At 37.1% G+C, this 19,933-nt stretch overlaps 1 protein-coding gene across 2 annotated transcripts in view; it reads right to left on the minus strand.

Annotated features, from left to right (window-relative positions):
* Window positions 1–3,093: 3,093 nt before the first annotated feature.
* Window positions 3,094–19,933, minus strand: part of LOC118547852 (uncharacterized) — a 33,912-nt gene continuing 17,072 nt past the window's right edge. For both annotated transcript variants that reach the window (XM_036111504.2, XM_036111506.2), the window contains exons 4-8: window positions 17,433–17,554; window positions 15,598–15,708; window positions 9,550–9,656; window positions 6,193–6,283; window positions 3,094–3,457 (exon numbers count right to left, since the gene is read on the minus strand). In XM_036111504.2, coding sequence (XP_035967397.1) covers window positions 3,341–3,457; window positions 6,193–6,283; window positions 9,550–9,656; window positions 15,598–15,708; window positions 17,433–17,554 — 548 coding nt within the window. In that variant the 3' untranslated portion in view covers window positions 3,094–3,340. The remainder of the gene's footprint in view (window positions 3,458–6,192; window positions 6,284–9,549; window positions 9,657–15,597; window positions 15,709–17,432; window positions 17,555–19,933) is intronic.

A 19,933-nucleotide genomic window follows, 5' to 3' on the forward strand; every position in this document is an offset into this window, starting at 1 on the left:
TCACCATCAATAGAAAATACCTTATAATGACTACTAATAACAAAGTTTTCATGAAATTCTGGAATGTTTAAGCTGTGGTATCCCAAAATAGGACCTGGTTGGGACCTCAAGGGTATCTGCATTTAGTAGAGGGAACTGGAGGTTGGGTGAAGGAACGTGGTGATCAAACTTGGAGAAGCTCTATGAAGTTCAGTAATTTTAAAGGAACATCGGCAGAAAAAAGTTCTAAAAAACAATTTTATTTTCTGTTTTCTATCAATTTAACTCTTTCATCCAATTTGTCATGTATTTTATCAGCTAAAGAGCTAAATAATTTGGACATTTACTGTAATCTTAATGTTTTTAGTTGTCTGAGCACAAGTAATGCTATATGGGAAAATATTTTGTTTTGTGTATTTTTCATTTGGCTGATGAAATACAAAAATATCTTAACTCCACTACTTTTCCTCCCCTGAGCCTTGTGAGACACACCGCACAGACACTGGAGGGGAAAGAGGGAGGCTGAGGCTAAGGAGTGACAAACTGCGAGCAGCATAAACTCCATACACGCAAAATTTTCCCCAAGTAAGAAACTAGCCTTTTTAATGACAATAATTGTCTCTAGACAAATACATAGACATTAAAAAAGTTAAGTTAAAGAATTCCACATATAGAATATTAATACTGGTAGAAGAATGTCTCCTCAATATCCTATAGTTCTAATATTTGCCTCAGGCATTTATTAAAAACTGTGTTGTGTATAAATCTTACACAGAATAATTTCCAATATTTTATATTTTATACCTTTTTTCCACTCCATCAACTAAAGACCCATAGTTTATTTTAACATGTCTAAAATCATAGCAATGACAATAGTATTTAAACAATTGTCAGGACACTTGGCTGGCTCAGTTGGTAGAACATGTGACTCTTGATCTCAGGGTCATGAGTTCAAGCCCCATGTTGGGTGTAGAGATTACAAAAAAATAAATAAATGTCGATTTTTTCTGTAACTTTATGCACATATCTATGGAAACCACTGATAATCTGTGGTCTTGAGTATATTCCACTATTGATAGCTGAATATGTACTTATTTTTGTTTTACAAATTAGGGGCTGAATGATATGAAACTAGGTTTATAGACAGACTTGTTCCTTCCTGGTCCAGGGTATTGCTAGTGTTCTCTCTCCTTCTGTCCTGTCCAGGACATTCTAGAATGGGAGTTCTGGCATTCACCCGGGCCATAGCAGCTGATTGTGCTTTAGAGGTTCACGCTTCTGAGGAACAGTCAAATAAACTAGGGCAATCGGGAATCAGAGTTTATGAAATGTAGTTTCTTAAGAATAGGTGCACCATCAAGTGAAATTCAATAAATCTTGTTTGTAAGTATGTGCCATATTATTAATAAACTTATTTTTTCACAGATGATTACTATTGGTATCTTATGTATTTGCTACAGTTAGTGTTTGTTGTGTTTGAAATTTAAGTGCCAAAATGTTATTGCAATAAACTAATACATTTAATTATGTATAAAACAATCATATGAATAACAGCTGCAAGTATTTTAAGTTATGAAATATTTTCAAATACTTTCAATTAATTTTTCTCCATTTCTAGAAATCTCTTCAAAATTTCAGAAAATCTGCACAGCCTCCTGAAAACATCCAACTGTTACTGAGATGCCAGAGTTGATAGTAACTTCCTAACTCTGCTTTAGCTTCTTCTTGGGTGACTAGCATGGTAAAAATGTTTAATGTGTTAGCAGGAGTAAGTAATGCCTGTATGAAGAAGAAATTATTGGAATTCCAGCATTTATCCTGATATTCAGTATACCAGATACTAAACATGAAGCTTATTAATAACAACAGTAAAAGTTCTAAACTTTTTTTTTTTTAATTTTTAAAGATTTTATTTATTTGTCAGAAAGAGAGAGCGAGCGCACAAGCAGGGAGAGAGGCAGGCAGAGAGAGAAGGCTCCCCGCTGAGCAAGGAGCCCAATGCTGGACTGGATCCCAGGACCTTGGGATCATGACTTGAGCTGAAGGCAGACGCTTAACTGACTGAACTACCCAGGCGACCCAAGTTTCAAACTTTTTATTTTTAGCATTTTATTTAGCTATTGACCAATAACCTCTTGAAAACAAAACAAAACAAAATAAAAAACAAATGGGTGCCTGGGTGGCTCAGTTGGTTAAGTGTCCAACTCTTGACTTCAACTCAAGTCATGATCTTGGGGTTTTGAGATTGAGCCGAGCCAGCTCCACGCTGGGTATAGGGGCTGCTTAAGATTCTCTCTCCCTCTGCCCCTCCCCCCTGCTCTCTAATAAATAAATGAAATCTTAAAAAAAACCCAAAACATAGATTTCCAAAAAGTTCTGCAATTCCAAAATGTAGGTTAGTTTCGTTTAAAAAAGTAATTTAAATATAATATTAAATATGAGATTACTAGAACTAGTTAGGTGTTCTTTTGATGTTCCACTGTATTCTTTAAAAAAAAGTTTTGCTTTTCCTGATCTCAAAATACATTCATTAGAGAAAAAAAAAGGGAAATACAGAAAAACACGGAAAAGAAAAAAAAAATCAGCAGTAATTCCTCCAGCTAGATAAAATCTCTATTTATATTTTGGAGGCTATCTTTCTAGTTTCGCTTTTTCCTAGCAACTGCAATTATTTTTTTATTTTGGTCCTTGTGCTAGCCTCTTCACATAAAGCTGTGTACAAGGAATCTTACAGAACAGAGATCTAATAAATGGGATACAATGTAACCTACCTTCCCCTCTACCCTTCTCTCATGATACAAACACCTTCTATTCTTTTTTCTCATATCTGGAATTGGTATACAGAGTTAGTGACTAAAGAAAGACATATCTAGGCGCCTGGGTGGCTCAGTTGGTTAAGCGACTGCCTTCGGCTCAGGTCATGATCCTGGAGTCCCGGGATCGAGTCCTGCATCGGGCTCCCTGCTTGGCGGGGAGTCTACTTCTCCCTCTGACTCTCCCCCTCTCATGTCTCTATCACTCTCTCTCTCAATAAATAAATAAAAATCTTAAAAAAAAAAAAAGACATATTTATGTTTTTAACAAGATAAAAGAAACAGGAGAAAACCAAAAATATTCAGGTAAGTATTTTAATTAAATTATCACAGAAATCAAAGGTGTATATGGACACAATTATGTGTCTATACACAACTATATATGTGTATATATACCCATATGACTATTTACAAATATGTAAACATACATACAAAGTCTAGAAAGGAATATACAGAAATATGTGTTAGGGTATTGGGGTGATGTTTCTTTTTTATTAATTTGTAATATACTCAACAAACCATTACACTGAGATAGGACTATTTTAATGTTAGAGAATCTTATACAAATGAATTTGTTCAAGAGCTTCTCTGTCAATATGCTTTTCTGGATATACATCGTAGGTCAGTGGTACCTCTTCAACCCAGGAAGATAGCTGTATATTAATCTGGAAGAAAAAAAGATTATAAACAAACATGAAAATTGCAGAATGATCCTGTTCTCTGGAACTTCAAGAAATCATGACGAACTAAGTAACTGAAGACAACAGATTTTTTTTTACAACAAGCAGGACTAAGTTTACATGGTGTCACATGAACAATTCTTTGTTGTACTACATGGTAGGTCTGTGAATTCAGGATTTAATTTACTTTGATTTTGGAATTTGAAAGAATAAAGAAAATACAGAATAGAGTAATTGTTTTAACGTAACTAGGTTAATAATTATCATTAGGTTTAAACAATAAAAGACTAAAACAACAATGAGAATACACAGAGAACAGAGACAACTGTTCATACATACACAGTGATGGTGCTAAGGGGTTGCATGAGAGGCACTAATCTCCCTCCATAACCTTCATCAGGCCCTTCCCTTTACACTGTAAACTTGAGTCCCTATGACACAGAAATTCTAGAGCCGCCAATGAATATATCTGGTAAAAAAGTTTCATTAGGGACACCTGGATGGCTCAGTCAGTTAAGGGTCTGCCTTTGGCTCAGGTCATGATCCCGGGGTCCTGGATCGAGTCCCACATTGGGCTCTCTGCTCAGTGGGGAGTCTGCTTCTCCCTCTGCCTGCCTCTCCCCCTGCTTGTGCTCTCTCTCTGACAAATAAATTAATAAAATCTTAAAAAAAAATAAAGAAGTTTCATTACACAAGAAAGGAATAAAGTTATTCAACAATTCATGCATAAGGACTCTTTCATAAGTAATAATTTCCAGTGGTTATCTAGACAGATTTATATATTTAGTGTGAAACCATTATTTCGTTAAGTGAAAAATCACCAAATTATTTCAATCTATATAGAAATTATAAATTGGAGACCATATATATATATGGTCACATACACATATATATATATTTTTTTAAGTTTATATATATCTATATATATATTTTTTGGTAGGCTCCACACCTAGCGGGAGCCCAATGCAGGGCTCGAACTCAAGACCACTAAGATCAAGACTTCAGTTGAGATCAAGAGTCGGATCCTTAACTGACTGAGCCACCCAGGTCACCCCTTGGAGACCATATATTTTAAAAGGCATATATTTTAAAAAATTTTTATTTTATTTATTTATTAGACAGAGAGAGAGAGCACAAGCAGGGGGAGTGGCAGGCAGAGGGAGAAGCAGGGTCCCCACTGAGCAGGGAGCCCGATGTGGGACTCAATCCCAGGACCCTGGGATCATGACCTGAGTCGAAGGCAGACGCTTAACCGACTTAGCAACCCAGGCGTCCCTAAAGACGTATTTTTATAAGCATGGAAAAATATGGTGGGTTACACCACACATGAGATGGGTCTCTCCTGGAAAAGAATTAAGTGGAGGGGATGGGGAGATTAACATCTTTTCTTTCTATATCTCAGGATTATTTCCCTTGTTATTGTAAACATGAATTTTTATAATTTGTTTATTTATTTTTTTAAAGATTTTATTTATTTATTTGACAGACAGAGACACAGTGAGAGAGGGAACACAAGCAGGGGGAGTGGGAGAGGGAGAAGTAGGCCTCCTGCGGAGCAGGGAGCCTGATGTGGGGCTTGATCCCAGGACCCTGGGATCATGACCTGAGCCGAAGGCAGACGCTTAACGACTGAGCCACCCAGGCGCCCCTACTTTTATAATTTAGATGATTGACAAAAATTTCTTAAGGAAGTATTATTGATGATGGCTTAGTTTTTTTTTAAAGGAAGAAATAGATGCTTACATTTGGCAGTGCTTATAGATAAGGAAAGCACTACTAAAGAAACTATAATAATACTCCATTTATATTTTATTTCTTTCACCTAGGGATCTCTAAGAACTTTATAAATACTAATTAACCTTTATATAGGGTCAACTTATTGGGCTGAAACTTAGTAAATAGGGGCCTTACTTTATATGGAGAATCTAAGGAACAAAGAAGTGGTTTGTACAAGATTCCAAACTGTGCACAGTATATGGGCCTCCAGTCTACACATCCGATTCTAGAAGCCTTGAACAACTCTGTTCCTTTTGTTCTTTTTTTTTCTTAAGATCTTATTTATTTGTCAGAGAGAGAGAGGAAGAGAGAGAGCACAAGCAGGGGGAGCATCAGGCAGAGGGAGAAGCAGGCTCCCTGCTGAGCAAGGAGTCTGATGCAGAACTTGATCCCAAGACATCTCTGTTCCTTTTGTTCTAAGGGGAAAGTTATGATGTGGGTGTTCTAAGCCTCTTACAAACATTTAGTAGCATTTGTTAACCTAAAACTGTAACCCCCAAGTTGGAAAAACTGGTTGGAGAAGCAAAGGAATCTATATCAAGATAAGAATTGCAATTTCAGAGCTCTTGAGGCCAATAAACCACAAACCAGTTCTTAGGCCGTAAGTTACTGCTATTCTTTCTATTGTCTGTCACTATATTCAGACAGAACATCTCTAGAATATTGTTAATAGCTATCAGAAAAAAACTGGAGAAAAGTTTTGACAATAAAAATGCTGGAAAGGGGCGCCTGGGTGGTTCAGTTGGTTAAGCATCTGCCTTCGGCTCAGGTCATGATCCCAGGATCCTGGGATCAAGTCCCACATCAGGCTCCCTGCTCAGTGGGGTCTGCTTCTCCCTTTCCCCCTGCCCCTGCTCCTGCTCTCTCCTCTCTTTCTCTCATGCATGTGCTCTAATAAATAAATAAAATCTTAAAAAAAAATGCTGGGAAAGAGGCTTACATACCTGAAGGCCGGAGAGAGAATCTTCAAGACTTGGTACTGTTACTAATAACGATCCTTGTTTTCTTACATTTTGACTGATATATTCCCAGGCTCTGCAACATATTAAAAACTTATATTTTAGGTTTTACCAGACACTGAACACTTTTTAAAAAATGAAGATGACAAAAGAAAATGCACAGGCAATACCTAGAAATCCAGATGGGCAAAATGTTTGCCTGCAGGAAATAGCATTGCAGCAAAATATTAGAAATTGGTAAATTCTTCAGTTTCTGAAGGGGGTGTTGGCAAAATTATGTTACAACATCGAAGAGATTCAACACGATGGGGATTTGTGTTACTACGAGGTACTGTTAAGGCCGAAACTCAGTTTTCAGAACCAATACACAAGTCAAAGCTGGATCAGTAGTTAAAGCCCCTTAAACTCTCTTGATTTTTTTGAGGGGCGGGGGAGAGGGAGGAAGAAGGGGAGAGGGAGAGGAAGGGGGTGGAAAGAGAGAGAGAGAGAGAGGAGCAGGGGAAAGAATCCCAAGAAGGCTCCAAGCCCAGCGCAGAGCCCGACACGGAGCTTTATCCCATGATCCTGAGATCATGACCTGAGCCGAAACCAAAAGTCAGAAGCTTAACTGACTGAGCCACCCAAGCGCTCCTTAAACTCTTGATGAAGTGTGTCAAAACTGGTTCTGCGGAATGGAGAAGGGCTAGGAGGTAGAGGTGGGGAAGAGTAGTGGAGACAGGCCATAGATGCCAGAAGCCACGCAAAGACTAACAATTAAGCCTGATATGTAGATTACATCTTTTAAAATAACATCAAGAGTGAAATCATACTTTATTTGGTTGTCAAAAATATTTAATGGAAAGACTTTTGGGCAACATGGCGCCTGTGAAGTTGAGTGGGGCCAGCCCGGTTGAAAGCATGGTGAAATGCCACGTGCGTTTATATGCGCCACAAGGCAGTCCCTGCCCAGGTCTGACGAATTCAGTGCAGACATGAACTGGCTTTCTATACTCTGCATGAGTGTTGACCGTACACCCCACTAGCAGGGAGCAACGGCCAAGCAGAGCAGAGAGACACATCCCTTGCAACGGGCAGGTGGGCAGCGGTGTCATCTGCATTTCTCTCAGTTACAGCAACGGTTATTAGGTTTAGTATTCTGGAGTTTATTAGGCAAAATGATACAAATGTTCTTCCTCAGGCTAGATCTAAAATCATGTAGCAGTGCTTGATAATCGTCACTGTGCTTGGGATAGAGCTATTGTTTTGATGTGGTTCCTTAAAAATGACATATTTTATAAGTTTATTTAATAAGAATGAAGAAGCTGACTAAATTGGCACGGTTGGCCATGCCTCTCTCAGAATAGCACTTGCTGTTTCTGGTAAGCTATCATTCTGGTAGCTGTATCTGTTTCACCTACTCAAAAAATACACTGAGGCACCTTTTAAACTAACAATTACTCTACAAATCTGGGGTGTTACTCTGTAATGAGATCGGACTTATTCTGAAGCCCGAGTCTTTGCTGAGTACACATTTTCCATTATTACGGTTTATTTCTGTTTTCACTTATATACTAACTCCTATAGCAGTATCATTCCACTTGTCTCAGATTCTGATTAAGACAAGTCCTTGGAGGCTCTATGTGGCACCATCTTTCTTTTTCACTCAGTACAATACAGAATTAACATAGGTAAATGATCAGTTTTGTCAGAACGATTCCAATGTCAGAATGCTTTACTGTGTCTTCTAAACATTCTCCTGTATACTGTCATCCATGGCTATAATCTGTATTTCAAATGCATTGTACTAGACTGATTTAGGAAAAATGACTGAACTAGCACACGTGGTCGATACCTATTCACTGAACAACGTAGAGCGAATGAATGTACCAAGAAAGCTTTTAAAACAACCCAAATATTCAGTATTTCCGGTGTCAAGTTCACCAGTGGCTTTCATCATTCTTCAGCAGTCAAAATCTTCCTGTAATGAATCTCCAAAGATTTTAAAGTGTTTTTCTCTTTTAACTTCTTATACAACATAAACCTGGTACTACTTCATTCTCCAACAATTATGTAATGCTTTTGCCACTGGTCATTAACTTAAAAAGGTGAAAAGCTAATCATACTTTGTCCACTGGAAATTAAGCTTAAAGAGGGCTATGATTAAGATAACTTTGCTCATGTTGTGTTTCTGGTCTTCAGCCTGTGACCAAAAATTGTCACCCATTCTGGCTGAGCTTTGATTATATGATTAGCTTTCTTTTGAACTAGTTTCTTTTAAAAATATTTAAGCTGTTAATTTCATGATGACCTTAACCTACTAGTAACGGGTATGGGTGTGTGTGTATGTGTGTTTGAGACAGAAAGCTGGGGGCAGGGGAGAACATAGAAGGTAAAAGGGTGGCAGGATAAAGAGGTTTAGCCATTCAGGATTCCACTCTGTATTAACTCTTTATGGTCTATATGTCTTTTTATTTCTCTGCGGTAGAAACCTTATTGATGCACTAATCCAAACATTTGTGTAATTCCATTTTGTACATATGGAAAGGAGTTTTCCTGCATTTAGAGTACACATATGCCATTATGATAAAAAAAAAAGTCATGAATCCTAGCTAGCTAGAAAATCAATGTCTCAGACTATGGACCACAGGAATTTTCTAATTAGAGGGACCTACTGGTCCTGATGGGTCACAAAGCATCAAATTGTGGCAGAGAAGTCAAAAAAGTGATCACAGATATGCTCATTTTTCCACTGCGTGAATGGTGGAATAGTTTTAGGAACCTACTATTACCACCTTAAAAATATTTTAAAAGTTTGATAACTAATCACTATTTTGGTTAATATTCTTATATCTTGTATCACTTATAGAAATTAATTCCCATCATGTTTTTTCAAAGAAAATAAAACGGAGACAGAAAAGAATAAGTATAAATGCCCATCAGGAATTGTTATCTTATTGCATTCCTGATTGCTAAGCAAATGCTTGGGTCATGATATCATTTAATATATGCCCCCCCATTAGATGTAATATTTTACAAATTTAGACAATCAAAGTTTACTTTTTGTTTAATGCATAAGACATTTCCTTATTAATATAATCTTGTTGAGGTTGTTTTAAAAAACAGTTTAATACTTCTACTTTACCAATCACTTTTTTAAAAAAAGATACCTATTTAAGTAATCTCTACACTCAATGTGGGTCTTATATTCTCATATTCATAAGACCCACACAGTGTGGGTCTTATATTCTCCAAGATCAAGAGTCACATGCTCTACTGACTGAGCCAGCCAGGCACCCCACTAATCCCTTTTCATAGTTTGCTGAATATATTTTAACAGATTTCTTGCTTGAATAAGTAACATACCTGGCCTGTTCTGCCTCATCAAGAAAATATTCGAAGACATTATTCATGATAATGACATCAGCATTTTGCAGAAGTGAACCCTGGGTACAGATGTCTGCATGAAGCACCTTAAGAAGAATGAGTTCATTTAAGAAAACAAAGATAACCACAGAAGAAATATCTATTGGTTCAACGATATGAGGCGATATGAGAAGTCAACCTTAATTAAAATGGGAGAAAGAACAGTATATTTAATAGTATCATCTATGGGAGATATTTAGTATCTAATTAAAAACCATAAACTTGTGAATATTTGTTTTAGATAGATTTGTTTACATAGTCATATAATTACAGTCTTTCAATCCGCAGCAGTTCAGAGCTTTTTCCACTATGACTATATCATTAATTGTAAGAGTCAAAGGTCTTAGGTTCAAACTCTGGTTCCATCATCAACTGAGTTTGTACACTAGGCAGTTGGTGTCTTCATAAATAAAAAGGAATAATATCTGTCCTGATTCACAGAATCAAATGGATCATATAAAAACTGTAAAAGTTATTTATGTATTGTAAAATGTTAATACAAAAAAAATAAAATGTTAAGTTTATTGGCTTTGTCTGACTTTTCATCTAAAATTTACTTGATTATTTATCCAAAAAAGCAAACAAAACAATGTATTTAAAAACTATATGCCTCACACCCAAAACAGTAAAATACCTAGGAATAAACCTAACCAAAGAGGTGAAAGACCTGTACTCTCAAAAGTATAAAACACTGGGGCGCCTGGGTGGCTCAGTCGGTTAAGCGTCTGCCTTCGGCTCAGGTCATGATCCCAACATCCTGGGATCGAGTGCCGCACTGGGCTCCCTGCTCAGCGGGGAAGTCTGCTTCTCCCTCTCCCTCTGCCTGCTGCTCTGCCTACTTGTGCTATCTCTCTGTCAAGTAAATAAATAAAATATTAAAAAAAAAAACAACAAAAGTATAAAACATTGATGAAAGAAATTGAAGATGACACAAAGAAATGGAAAGACATTCCATGCTCATGGATGTAAAAATGTCTACACTACTCAAAGCAATGTACAGATTTAATGCAATTCCTATCAAAATACCAACAGCATTTTTCACAAAACTAGAACAAACTATCCTAAAATTTGTATGGAAACCTTTGACAAAAGACCCCAAATAGACAAAGTAATCTTGAAAAAGAAAAACAAAACTGGAGGCATCACAATTCCAGGCTTCAAGTTATATTACAAAGCTGTAGTCATCAAAGCAGTATGGTACTGGCACAAAAATAGACACACAGATGAATAGAAGAGAATAGCAAACTAAGAAATAAACCCACAATTTTATGGTCAGTTAATCTTTGACAAAAGAAGCAAGAATATGCAACAGGAAAAAGTCTCTTCAACAAATGGTGTTGGGAAAACTGGACAGCTACATGCAAAAGAATGAAACTGGACCACTTTCTTACATCATACACAGAAATACACTCAAGATGGAGTAAAGACCTACATATAAGACCTGAAACCATTAAAATCCTAGAAGAGAGCACAGATAATAATTTCTCTCACATTGGCCACAATAACATCTTTCTAGATAGGTCCCCTGAAGTAAGGGAAACAAAAGCAAAAGTAAATTATTGGGACTATCTACTAAAGGTAACAATCAACCAAACTAAAAGACAACCTCCTGAATGGGAGATGATATTTGCAAATGACGCATCTCATAAAGGGTTGGTATCCAAAATATATAAAGAACTTGCACAACTCAACACCAAAAAACCAAAAAATCCAATTTAAAAGATGGGTAGAAGACATGAACACACATTTCTCCAAAGAAGACATCCAGATGGCCAACAGACACACGAGAAGATGATCAACATCACGCATCATCAGGGAAATGCAAATCAAGACTACAGTGAGATATCATTTCACACCTGTGAGAATGGCTAAAAACAAAAACACAGGAAACAAGTGTTGGTGAGGATGTAGAGAAAAAGGAACTCCCTGCACTGTTGGTGGGAATGCAAACTGGTGCAGCCACTGTGGAAAACAATATAGAGGTTCCTCAAAAAGCTAAAAATAGAATGACCCTATGATCCAGCAATCGCACTACTGGGTATTTATCTCCAAAATACAAAAACACTAATTCAAAGGAATACATGCACCCTTGTGTTTATTGAAGCATTATTTACAACAGCCAAATTATGGAAGCAGCCCAAGTGTCCTTCAACAAATGAATGGATAAAGATGTGGTATCTATATCTATCTATATGGGATATTATTCAGCCATATATATACAAACACACACACACATACAGATGGTATGATTATACACATATATGATTATATATGTGTGTGTGTATATATGTATATATATATATAGGATATTATTCAGCCATAAAAAAGAATGAAATCTTGCCATTTGTAATGATGTGGATGGAGCTAGAGAGTATAATGCTAAGTGAAATAAACCAATCAGAGAAAGACAAATATGATATGATTTCACTCATACGTAGAATTTAAGAAACAAAACAAACAAGCAAAGGAGAGAAACAAAAAAAGAGTAGAGAGAGACAAACCAAGAAATAGACTCTTAACTATAGAGAACAAACTGATGGTTACCAGAGGGAGGTGGAAGGGGGGGATGGGTGAAACAGATGATGGGGATTAAAGAGTGCATTTATGATGAGCACTGAGTAATGTACAGAATTGCTGAATCACTATATTGTACACATGAAACTAATATAACACTGTATGTCAACTACACAGGAATTACAATAAAAAACTTAATAATAAAAAATAAAAACTATATACCTCAAAAAATTAACTTGACCACAATCAACAAGTCTGAGAGAGCACAGGCAAGATAACAAGAGAAAACATCTATTTTCTCAAGTGCAAAACAAACCACTTTTATTTTAAAAAGAAGAAAAAAAGTTTAACTATTTTGTATTAAAGGATTTCTTTGGAATAGAATACTATTTATTTGTAAGGGGTCTGATTCTTAACATATTTTATCCCCCTTTTTAAATAGGAAAAATACTAAGATAATTTGAATTAGGTGGGCCTCTAGTCTCTGAAACACACCTTTGACATATTCCTGAACACATAGAAAACAATCACTTTAAACTTTCTAAACATGTTGCTGAGATATGAAATAGGCACGCAGGAAAAACTGATATACCACAGTTTCCGATTTTTCTTTCCCATCTCTGTTCACTCTCCCACACCTCACCCCACAGATAGGGTAAAAAAAGAATCTGGTGGATCAATTAATTATGGCAACCAACAGAAGTCCCAGGGAAACTCCCCAAAATGGCTCTGGACAAACTGGAATACTAACAATGCAAAGGCCACATGGCAACCCAAAATAATTTAACCAATTTTTAATGGGCACCTCCTATATACGAGATACTGTGCAGGGAGATACATACACCATGACAAATGAGATACAATATCTACACTCAAATATGTTATATTCTAGTAATGGGATAAAACAGCTACGCCGGTAACACTAAGTGCCATCAAAGGAATAAGCAAGATATGAATAAAGAAAAATTCCCCTTTAGTCTAGTGGAGAGGGTAGAAAGAATTTAAATCAATGGGTCTTTCATGTAAAGACAGTGCATAAGACACATGGCATCCTGAAACCCCATTATAATAACAGTATAGTGTTTTTAGTATACCCACAAGGATCGGGGGATTGGGAAAGGAAATAACAGAGATAAAATTTTGTAAGTTAGGAAAAAAAAGGAACTAACAAGGAATTTAGGAGACCAGAAAAATCTGATTTCTAAGCTAGACAGATAGAAAGCAAAGACCCCCACTTGGTTTATACTACAGAATCTCAAAAAGGCTCACAACTGATGGCACCAGGTATTTCTGGGTGAAGGAGTAGGGAGAAATGCTAAAAATAAGGTAATTGGGTTGAAAGTCAGTTTTAGAAGTACCCAGACCCCTATACGACTTTCTCATACCCCAGCAAAAGAATAGAGGTTTCTTCTATTTACCCTGGAAAGGGTAAAACAAAAGGTGTCTGGGTCAGGGGACACCAGGACTAGTTGAAAGAAAGGCTAATGTACTGAAAACAAGGGAAGTAAGGCAGACAGGATGCTGTGAATCCCTTATGCTTCACTTCTTTTCCTCTACCACTCAGTCCCCAGGATGTTGTTTGCCACTCAGTAAGGAGACTGGAAAAGTTTTCTCTGGGCAATCAGACCAGCCCAAGAGGAAAGATCTTAAGATACTTCATCAGATACTCCCCAACTAATTAACCAGCCAAACAAGATCACTCGACACTGAAACCCACAGTGCTCCGAATCCCCTACTTAAATGCTGAGAACTTCAATCAGCTTGTTTCTCACTCTTAAGTCTGAATGGACAACCAAGGATTCCTAGACTTCTTAGGAAAGTCCTGTTAAAAAAGACCAAACAAGAACAAAAACAAAACAAAAAGCAGAGCCTGAGACTTAAAGGCTACATAGATTTCAAGATACTATAAAAAATAACCCTAGAATTCCTTTCTGTTGATCTTAGGGCCTCTCAAACACAACAATTGTCTTTACCATTGAGGAAGGAAACTGTTAAGGTTGCCAATAAAATGGTATAAAAACAGCTTTCTGTCATTGGGTTACTAATAGCCACTGAAGCCGCAGAAGTATGTGGGGTGGGCATTCATCCACATATGCTCTGTTGAAAAGCAAGGGGTAAAGACCTTTTAACATGTAAATAAATGCATTTTACATATCTTTATCATCTTCTTTAAAAAAATAACAAGGTACTTGGATCTCCATTTATTTATTAAAAGATTTATTTAGAGAGAGAGAACATACGTGAGGGGGGAGGGGGAAAGCGAGAGGGAGAGAGAGAATCCCAAGCAGACTCCCTGTTGAGCACCGAGCCCCACGCAGGGTCATCCCACCACCCTGAGATTGTGACCTGAGCCGAAATTAAGAGTCGGATGCTCAACCGACTAAGCCACCCTGGCACCCATTTATAAACTAGGATTCTTAAAAGGTCAATTTTTAAATCTTAACTTTCAATTAAATCAACATTCCTGTTATGTGATTATTATTATGCAAGAACAATATGTTTCTGTTCACTAAATATGGGATAGTGAGAAAAATCCATGAATTTATTACTAGACAATAAATTTGCTTTAATCATTTGCTTCTCTAAGATGAGAGGGAAACAGAGAGAAAAAAGGAAGTTTGGAAGGAGGAAAAAACATTTCCTTCAATAAAAAAGGGGAGGACTAGATCCTTAATCATACCGAGATATCTTTCAACACTTTAACACCAGAGAGCCTTAGTTGCTCAGTATCTCTCTGCATTGCCATTGAAGTGTAGGACCGTCAGTGAAAGGGTAAGAATTACTGCATTAAGCAAAAAACTTCCTTTCCCTTTTCTGGTTATTTTCCCCCTTACATACAGAAAAAGAGAAAAGTTCTGTTATAGCCAAATGCAGGGCATCATTCTCCTGAACTGCCGTTCTGTGGCATCCACAACTCCTGGAAGCTTATAAAAAGAAGGTAAAGAACTGAGAGCATTACTTAACTTTTTTGCTTACTTTCAACATAAGAGTTTCATTAAGTACACTTTTGACCTACATCTAGAGATTCAAATTTGAATGCTGCTACCAAAACTATACTACAGAAAAGATGAAGGAAATTAAGAAAAATTCTACTTTCTAATAAAATTGGGGAGGAAGAGAAATAGGAGTGGAAGGTAATTATAATTAAATTCACCTTTATTGTTTAAAAGTACTAAGTCAACTCAATCTGTTTCTACACGACAGCAACCAAGAATAGATTCAAAAAGATTTTCCAACTCCAATCCAGAAGAAATTGGACTAAATTATGCTATAAAATAGATAACAGAATATATATTTAAAAGGGTACCTTTAGTGCAGCATAGGGAACACAGTCAATGATATTGTAATAACGTTGTATGGTGACAAATGGTAGCTACACTCGTGATGAGCATTGCATAACATACAGACTTACCAAATCACCATGCTGTACACCTGAAACTAATGTAACATTGTGTCTCAACTCTACTTCATTACCTTTATCCTGTCAGTGAACTGGTATTTTTTTATGACCATTTCCTGCAACTGGCAAAAATCTCCATTCAATTCTACTCCATATAGTTGCAGTGCTGAACTGTAAAGATAACCCTGAAAAAATAAAGACATGTTATGATGCAAATGAATGAACTGTGAGTTCATTTCTACACAAAATTAAAAAAATCACACTTTAAAAAAATAGAATTCAATAAAGTAAAAATAAAATGAAAGATAAATAACATGTATGTAAAACTTACAACTTCGAGAACTCAAAGACTCTCACTGATCAAGATCTTGACTGTATTTTATTAATTTCATTATTTAAAAGTAATTATATTTTGAAAGATTGATTTCTTACTTTTCCTGATAAAATTGTGCATACAATAAAGCTGGAAATGAGAAAAGTGATCGTATACAGACTCTCTGTTTAATACCGTATTTCTGTAATTTCTTGGGAAGTTACAGCGGCGGAAAGCAAGAAAGGAGTTAACCCGTGGGAAATATAATGGAAAATCATGCACAGTCTGACACTAGAGGAAGGTGGCTGGAGATGTGTCCTGTTTGGCTTAGGGAAGTCAGTCTGGTGTCTGCAATCTGCCAAAGATAACCGACCAATTAGTTAACAAGGATAATAAAGAACTGACTAGATATTATTATGTATGCACTTCTGATTGTAAGAACAAAAAACTAACATGGAAGGAAAGGTCAAATCATATTCCGAATATCACTTTACATCAAGTAGCACCCACACGTGAACCAAATTTATATTTATAGCTCATGATAGATTTTTAGAATATGTTCAACAGAGCATAAGTAGGTATTCAAAAATTTTTTGTTGACTAAATCAGTAACCATTTTAATATGAAGAAAAATGAGGATATGTTTAAATTTATTAACACTGTTACATACTTGCATAGCCTCATTTCTTTCAGCTATATACTTTTCTAACAAATCAAAAAACGGACAAGAGTGGAGCAAATATTGTAAATAATCATATTTACCCATGTTCTCCCTCAAAAAACCATCTGACAAACTGGATTTTCTATTATGGATATCTTTCCTAATTATAGAATAAAAGCCTTAACACTGACAAATAAACTAAGCACTAAAGAGTTAAGTGTTTCTGTTTAGAGCAGGCAATGGATGCTGGGAACTGAGAGTTTCTGGCATGAGCCTCTACTGCTGTTGGCCACATGTTTGAACAAGTCTGCTAATGACAACCAGAAACCACATTTAAAGTTTTTTGATAAAACCATTTAGGAACGTTACAAATACTCATGATTTGAATTTTTTTTTAAAAAGCCACATTGAAGTGGTATTTCAGACACAAATGTCTACATTCAAACTTGAATCACAGAAAATTGGAGCAAGATATGTCCTTGGATATCATTTAGTAGCTTATTTACAGGTGAGGAACGTGAAGCCACGAGTGTTAAGCGACTTTGTTATGGCCATATGCAATTTCCTAGGTGAAGTAAATTTTATAAAAGTTTTTATAAAAGTTCTTATCAAAGTTCAGTACACTATTTAATACAGCACAAAGAAAACAGAGTTAGAAGGTCAACAGTGACTGACAAAATAGCAAAGTGTTATGAGGTCACCTGCTTCTGCTTTGTTGATATGCCTTCATTTGTGTTACAGGCACAAACCGGTAAAGGAAATCAGAGAGCTGGCTTTTGAAATTCCAAATTCAATATAATATTTTAACCTTCTTATTCTGTTACTCTAATAAATAAAGCCAAGCTGTCACCTTGGATGGTGGCAGGCAAAACTGTTGCTAGCAGGAGGAGAAAGTATTTTCCAAATGTTGAATATGTCCACAAGCTGGACTTTACCCCATAAAGGACTGTGCCAAGCCTGGAGCCAACATCAACCAAGACCTTTCCCGACAGATCAGGGAGTACATGATGATAAATGAACTTCAATTCCATGAGGGAGAAGGAATGAGAAATAAATCCTGGAGAATTAGAACAGAATAAACATCAAATTGTGCTCGGGTATTAAACATTCTATTCTGTATTTCTAATTCTTTTATCCATATTTATAAAGTATATTTCATGTTTTTCTCTTCTAAATCAATGAAAGCTATTCGGAGACTAGTTAGAAAAAATTAATGTGATAATTTTGCACTCATTCACTCTGAGCTATATTAGAGAAGAATAACTATGAAGTCTCTGACAATTATTTTTATTTTTAAAGATTTATTTATTTCAGAGAGAGAGAGAACATAAGCGGGAGGGGCAGAGGGAGAGGGAAAGAAAAATCCCAAGCAGACTCCATGCTGAGCACAGAGCCTGATGTAGGGGTCGATCCCAAGACCCTGAGATCATGACCTGGGCTGAAACCTGAAACCAAGAGTTGGACACCTGACCAACTGTGCCACCCTGCTGCCCCCAAGTCTCTGACATTTAAAAAGGCCTCTAGGGAATAGCTATCCAGCAACCTGTCCCTATCCTTATGCCTCTCACTTCCTTCTTGCTATTGCTTAGATGGTCCTTGGTTTTTCCCTTCTTTTCCCTATGACTGTTATTCCGTGGGATGCTTCCTAACTCCCATATCATCTGGCTTTCTCACCTTACCCCAGAGCAGCCACAGAATAGCCCCATACTACTACATTAGACTGCAATACTACTTCAATAGACTACCAAATGAATGACCATCTCTGCAGTTGAGCAATGTGGCAGCCCTGACCAACCTAAAATGTGTTCTGGAGTGCAGGAGAAGGGTGGTATGAAAGGAAGTGACGATATGCCCTTAATTATTCTTATTTCTCTTAGTTTTTTTAACTGCTACAAGCTTCCTAGCCCATCTTCTCCCTCCATTGTTTCTGTAATCAGATATTTGGGAGAGTCTGAGTATATTTTTTAAAGACTTACTATATTATGTCCTACGTAATATAATGGTCAGGAAGGGGAGAAACTTTGGCCATAACTAAGGGATGGTGGCAAAGAAAATGGAAGCAGGCAGGCTAATCCCTTGGAAGAGAATAAAGGGCGTGACTTGGGGTGGGGGTGGGCTTTGACCACCATAGACTTATCTGCCTAGAATCCTCATCCTCACTACTCTGTCACATTAGTGCTTCTGCCTTGGGTTACAGAGTCATCATTAGTGTCTTATAGCTAGACAAGCCCCTTGTCACAGAAGGAAGGAGAGTTCCACAGATGACAGCTTTTTCAGATTCACTGTGGTTACGTGGGCTGGCCTGCATACCCAGTCACTATTTACAACCTGATTTAGATGGGAAAATGCATCCTAATCTTCAAATTTTTACTTGTCAAACATATCTCTTCTTTCAACTTCTGTAAATCAGGGGCACCTGGGTGGCTCAGTTGGTTGAGCGTCCAACTCTTGATTTTGGCTTGGGTCAGGATCTCAGGGTCGTGGGATTGAGGCCAACGTCAGGCTCCTCACTCAGGGGGGAGTCTGCTGGAGACGGTCTCTCTCCCTCTCCGTCTGCCCCTCCCCACCCCCGCTCTCACTCTCTAAAATAAATAAATCTTAAAAAACTTCTGTAAATCAGATCTGATATGGTATTATAGTTGCAATTCACTTTTTAGTTTTCCTTCTTTCGTTCTTGTCTAAGTCACTTTCTGTTCTGTAAATTTCAACCACCTCAAATGGAAACTGTAAGTACTATCTAAAAATAGAATCTTAAGTTAATCAGGAGAGTTTAATTCCCAATTATAATACAGACACAATATATTTGTATTAGCAGCATATTACAAATTTGGTAGTAGTTAACTTTTGACAATGATATTATCTAAGATCAGTAACATGAACACAAGATTACTCACCTGGAGAGGTAGGCCACCATAAGCAATAACTCTATATCTAAGTGACCAGGAATCCTGAAATAGCATGTCTAAAGGAATAGCCTAGACGATCATATCCAATTTGAACAAAGAAAAAAAAAAATATATATACACACATATATAATTAAAGACTTTTTTATTTATTTGAGAGAGAGAACATGCACGTGCATGAGTGGTGGGGAGGGCCAGAGGGAGAGGGAGAGAGAATCTCAAGCAGACTCCCTGCTGAGTGTGGAGCCTAATGTGGGGCTCGATCCCATGACCCTGGGACCATGACCTGAGCTGAAATCAAGACCCTGACACTCATGGTGCGCCTGGATGGCTCAGTTGGTTAAGCGACTGCCTTCAGCTCAGGTCATGATCCTGGAGTCCCGGGATCGAGTCCTGCGTTGGGCTCCCTGCTCGGCGGGGAGACTGCTTCTCCCTCTGACCCTCCTCCCTCTCATGCTCTCTCTCTCTCTCTAATAAATAAATAAAAATCTTAAAAAAAAAAAAAAAAGAGCCTGACACTCAAACAACTGAGC

Source organism: Halichoerus grypus, chromosome 8, assembly GCF_964656455.1.
Source record: "Halichoerus grypus chromosome 8, mHalGry1.hap1.1, whole genome shotgun sequence".
NCBI classification, from domain to species: Eukaryota; Metazoa; Chordata; class Mammalia; order Carnivora; family Phocidae; genus Halichoerus; species Halichoerus grypus.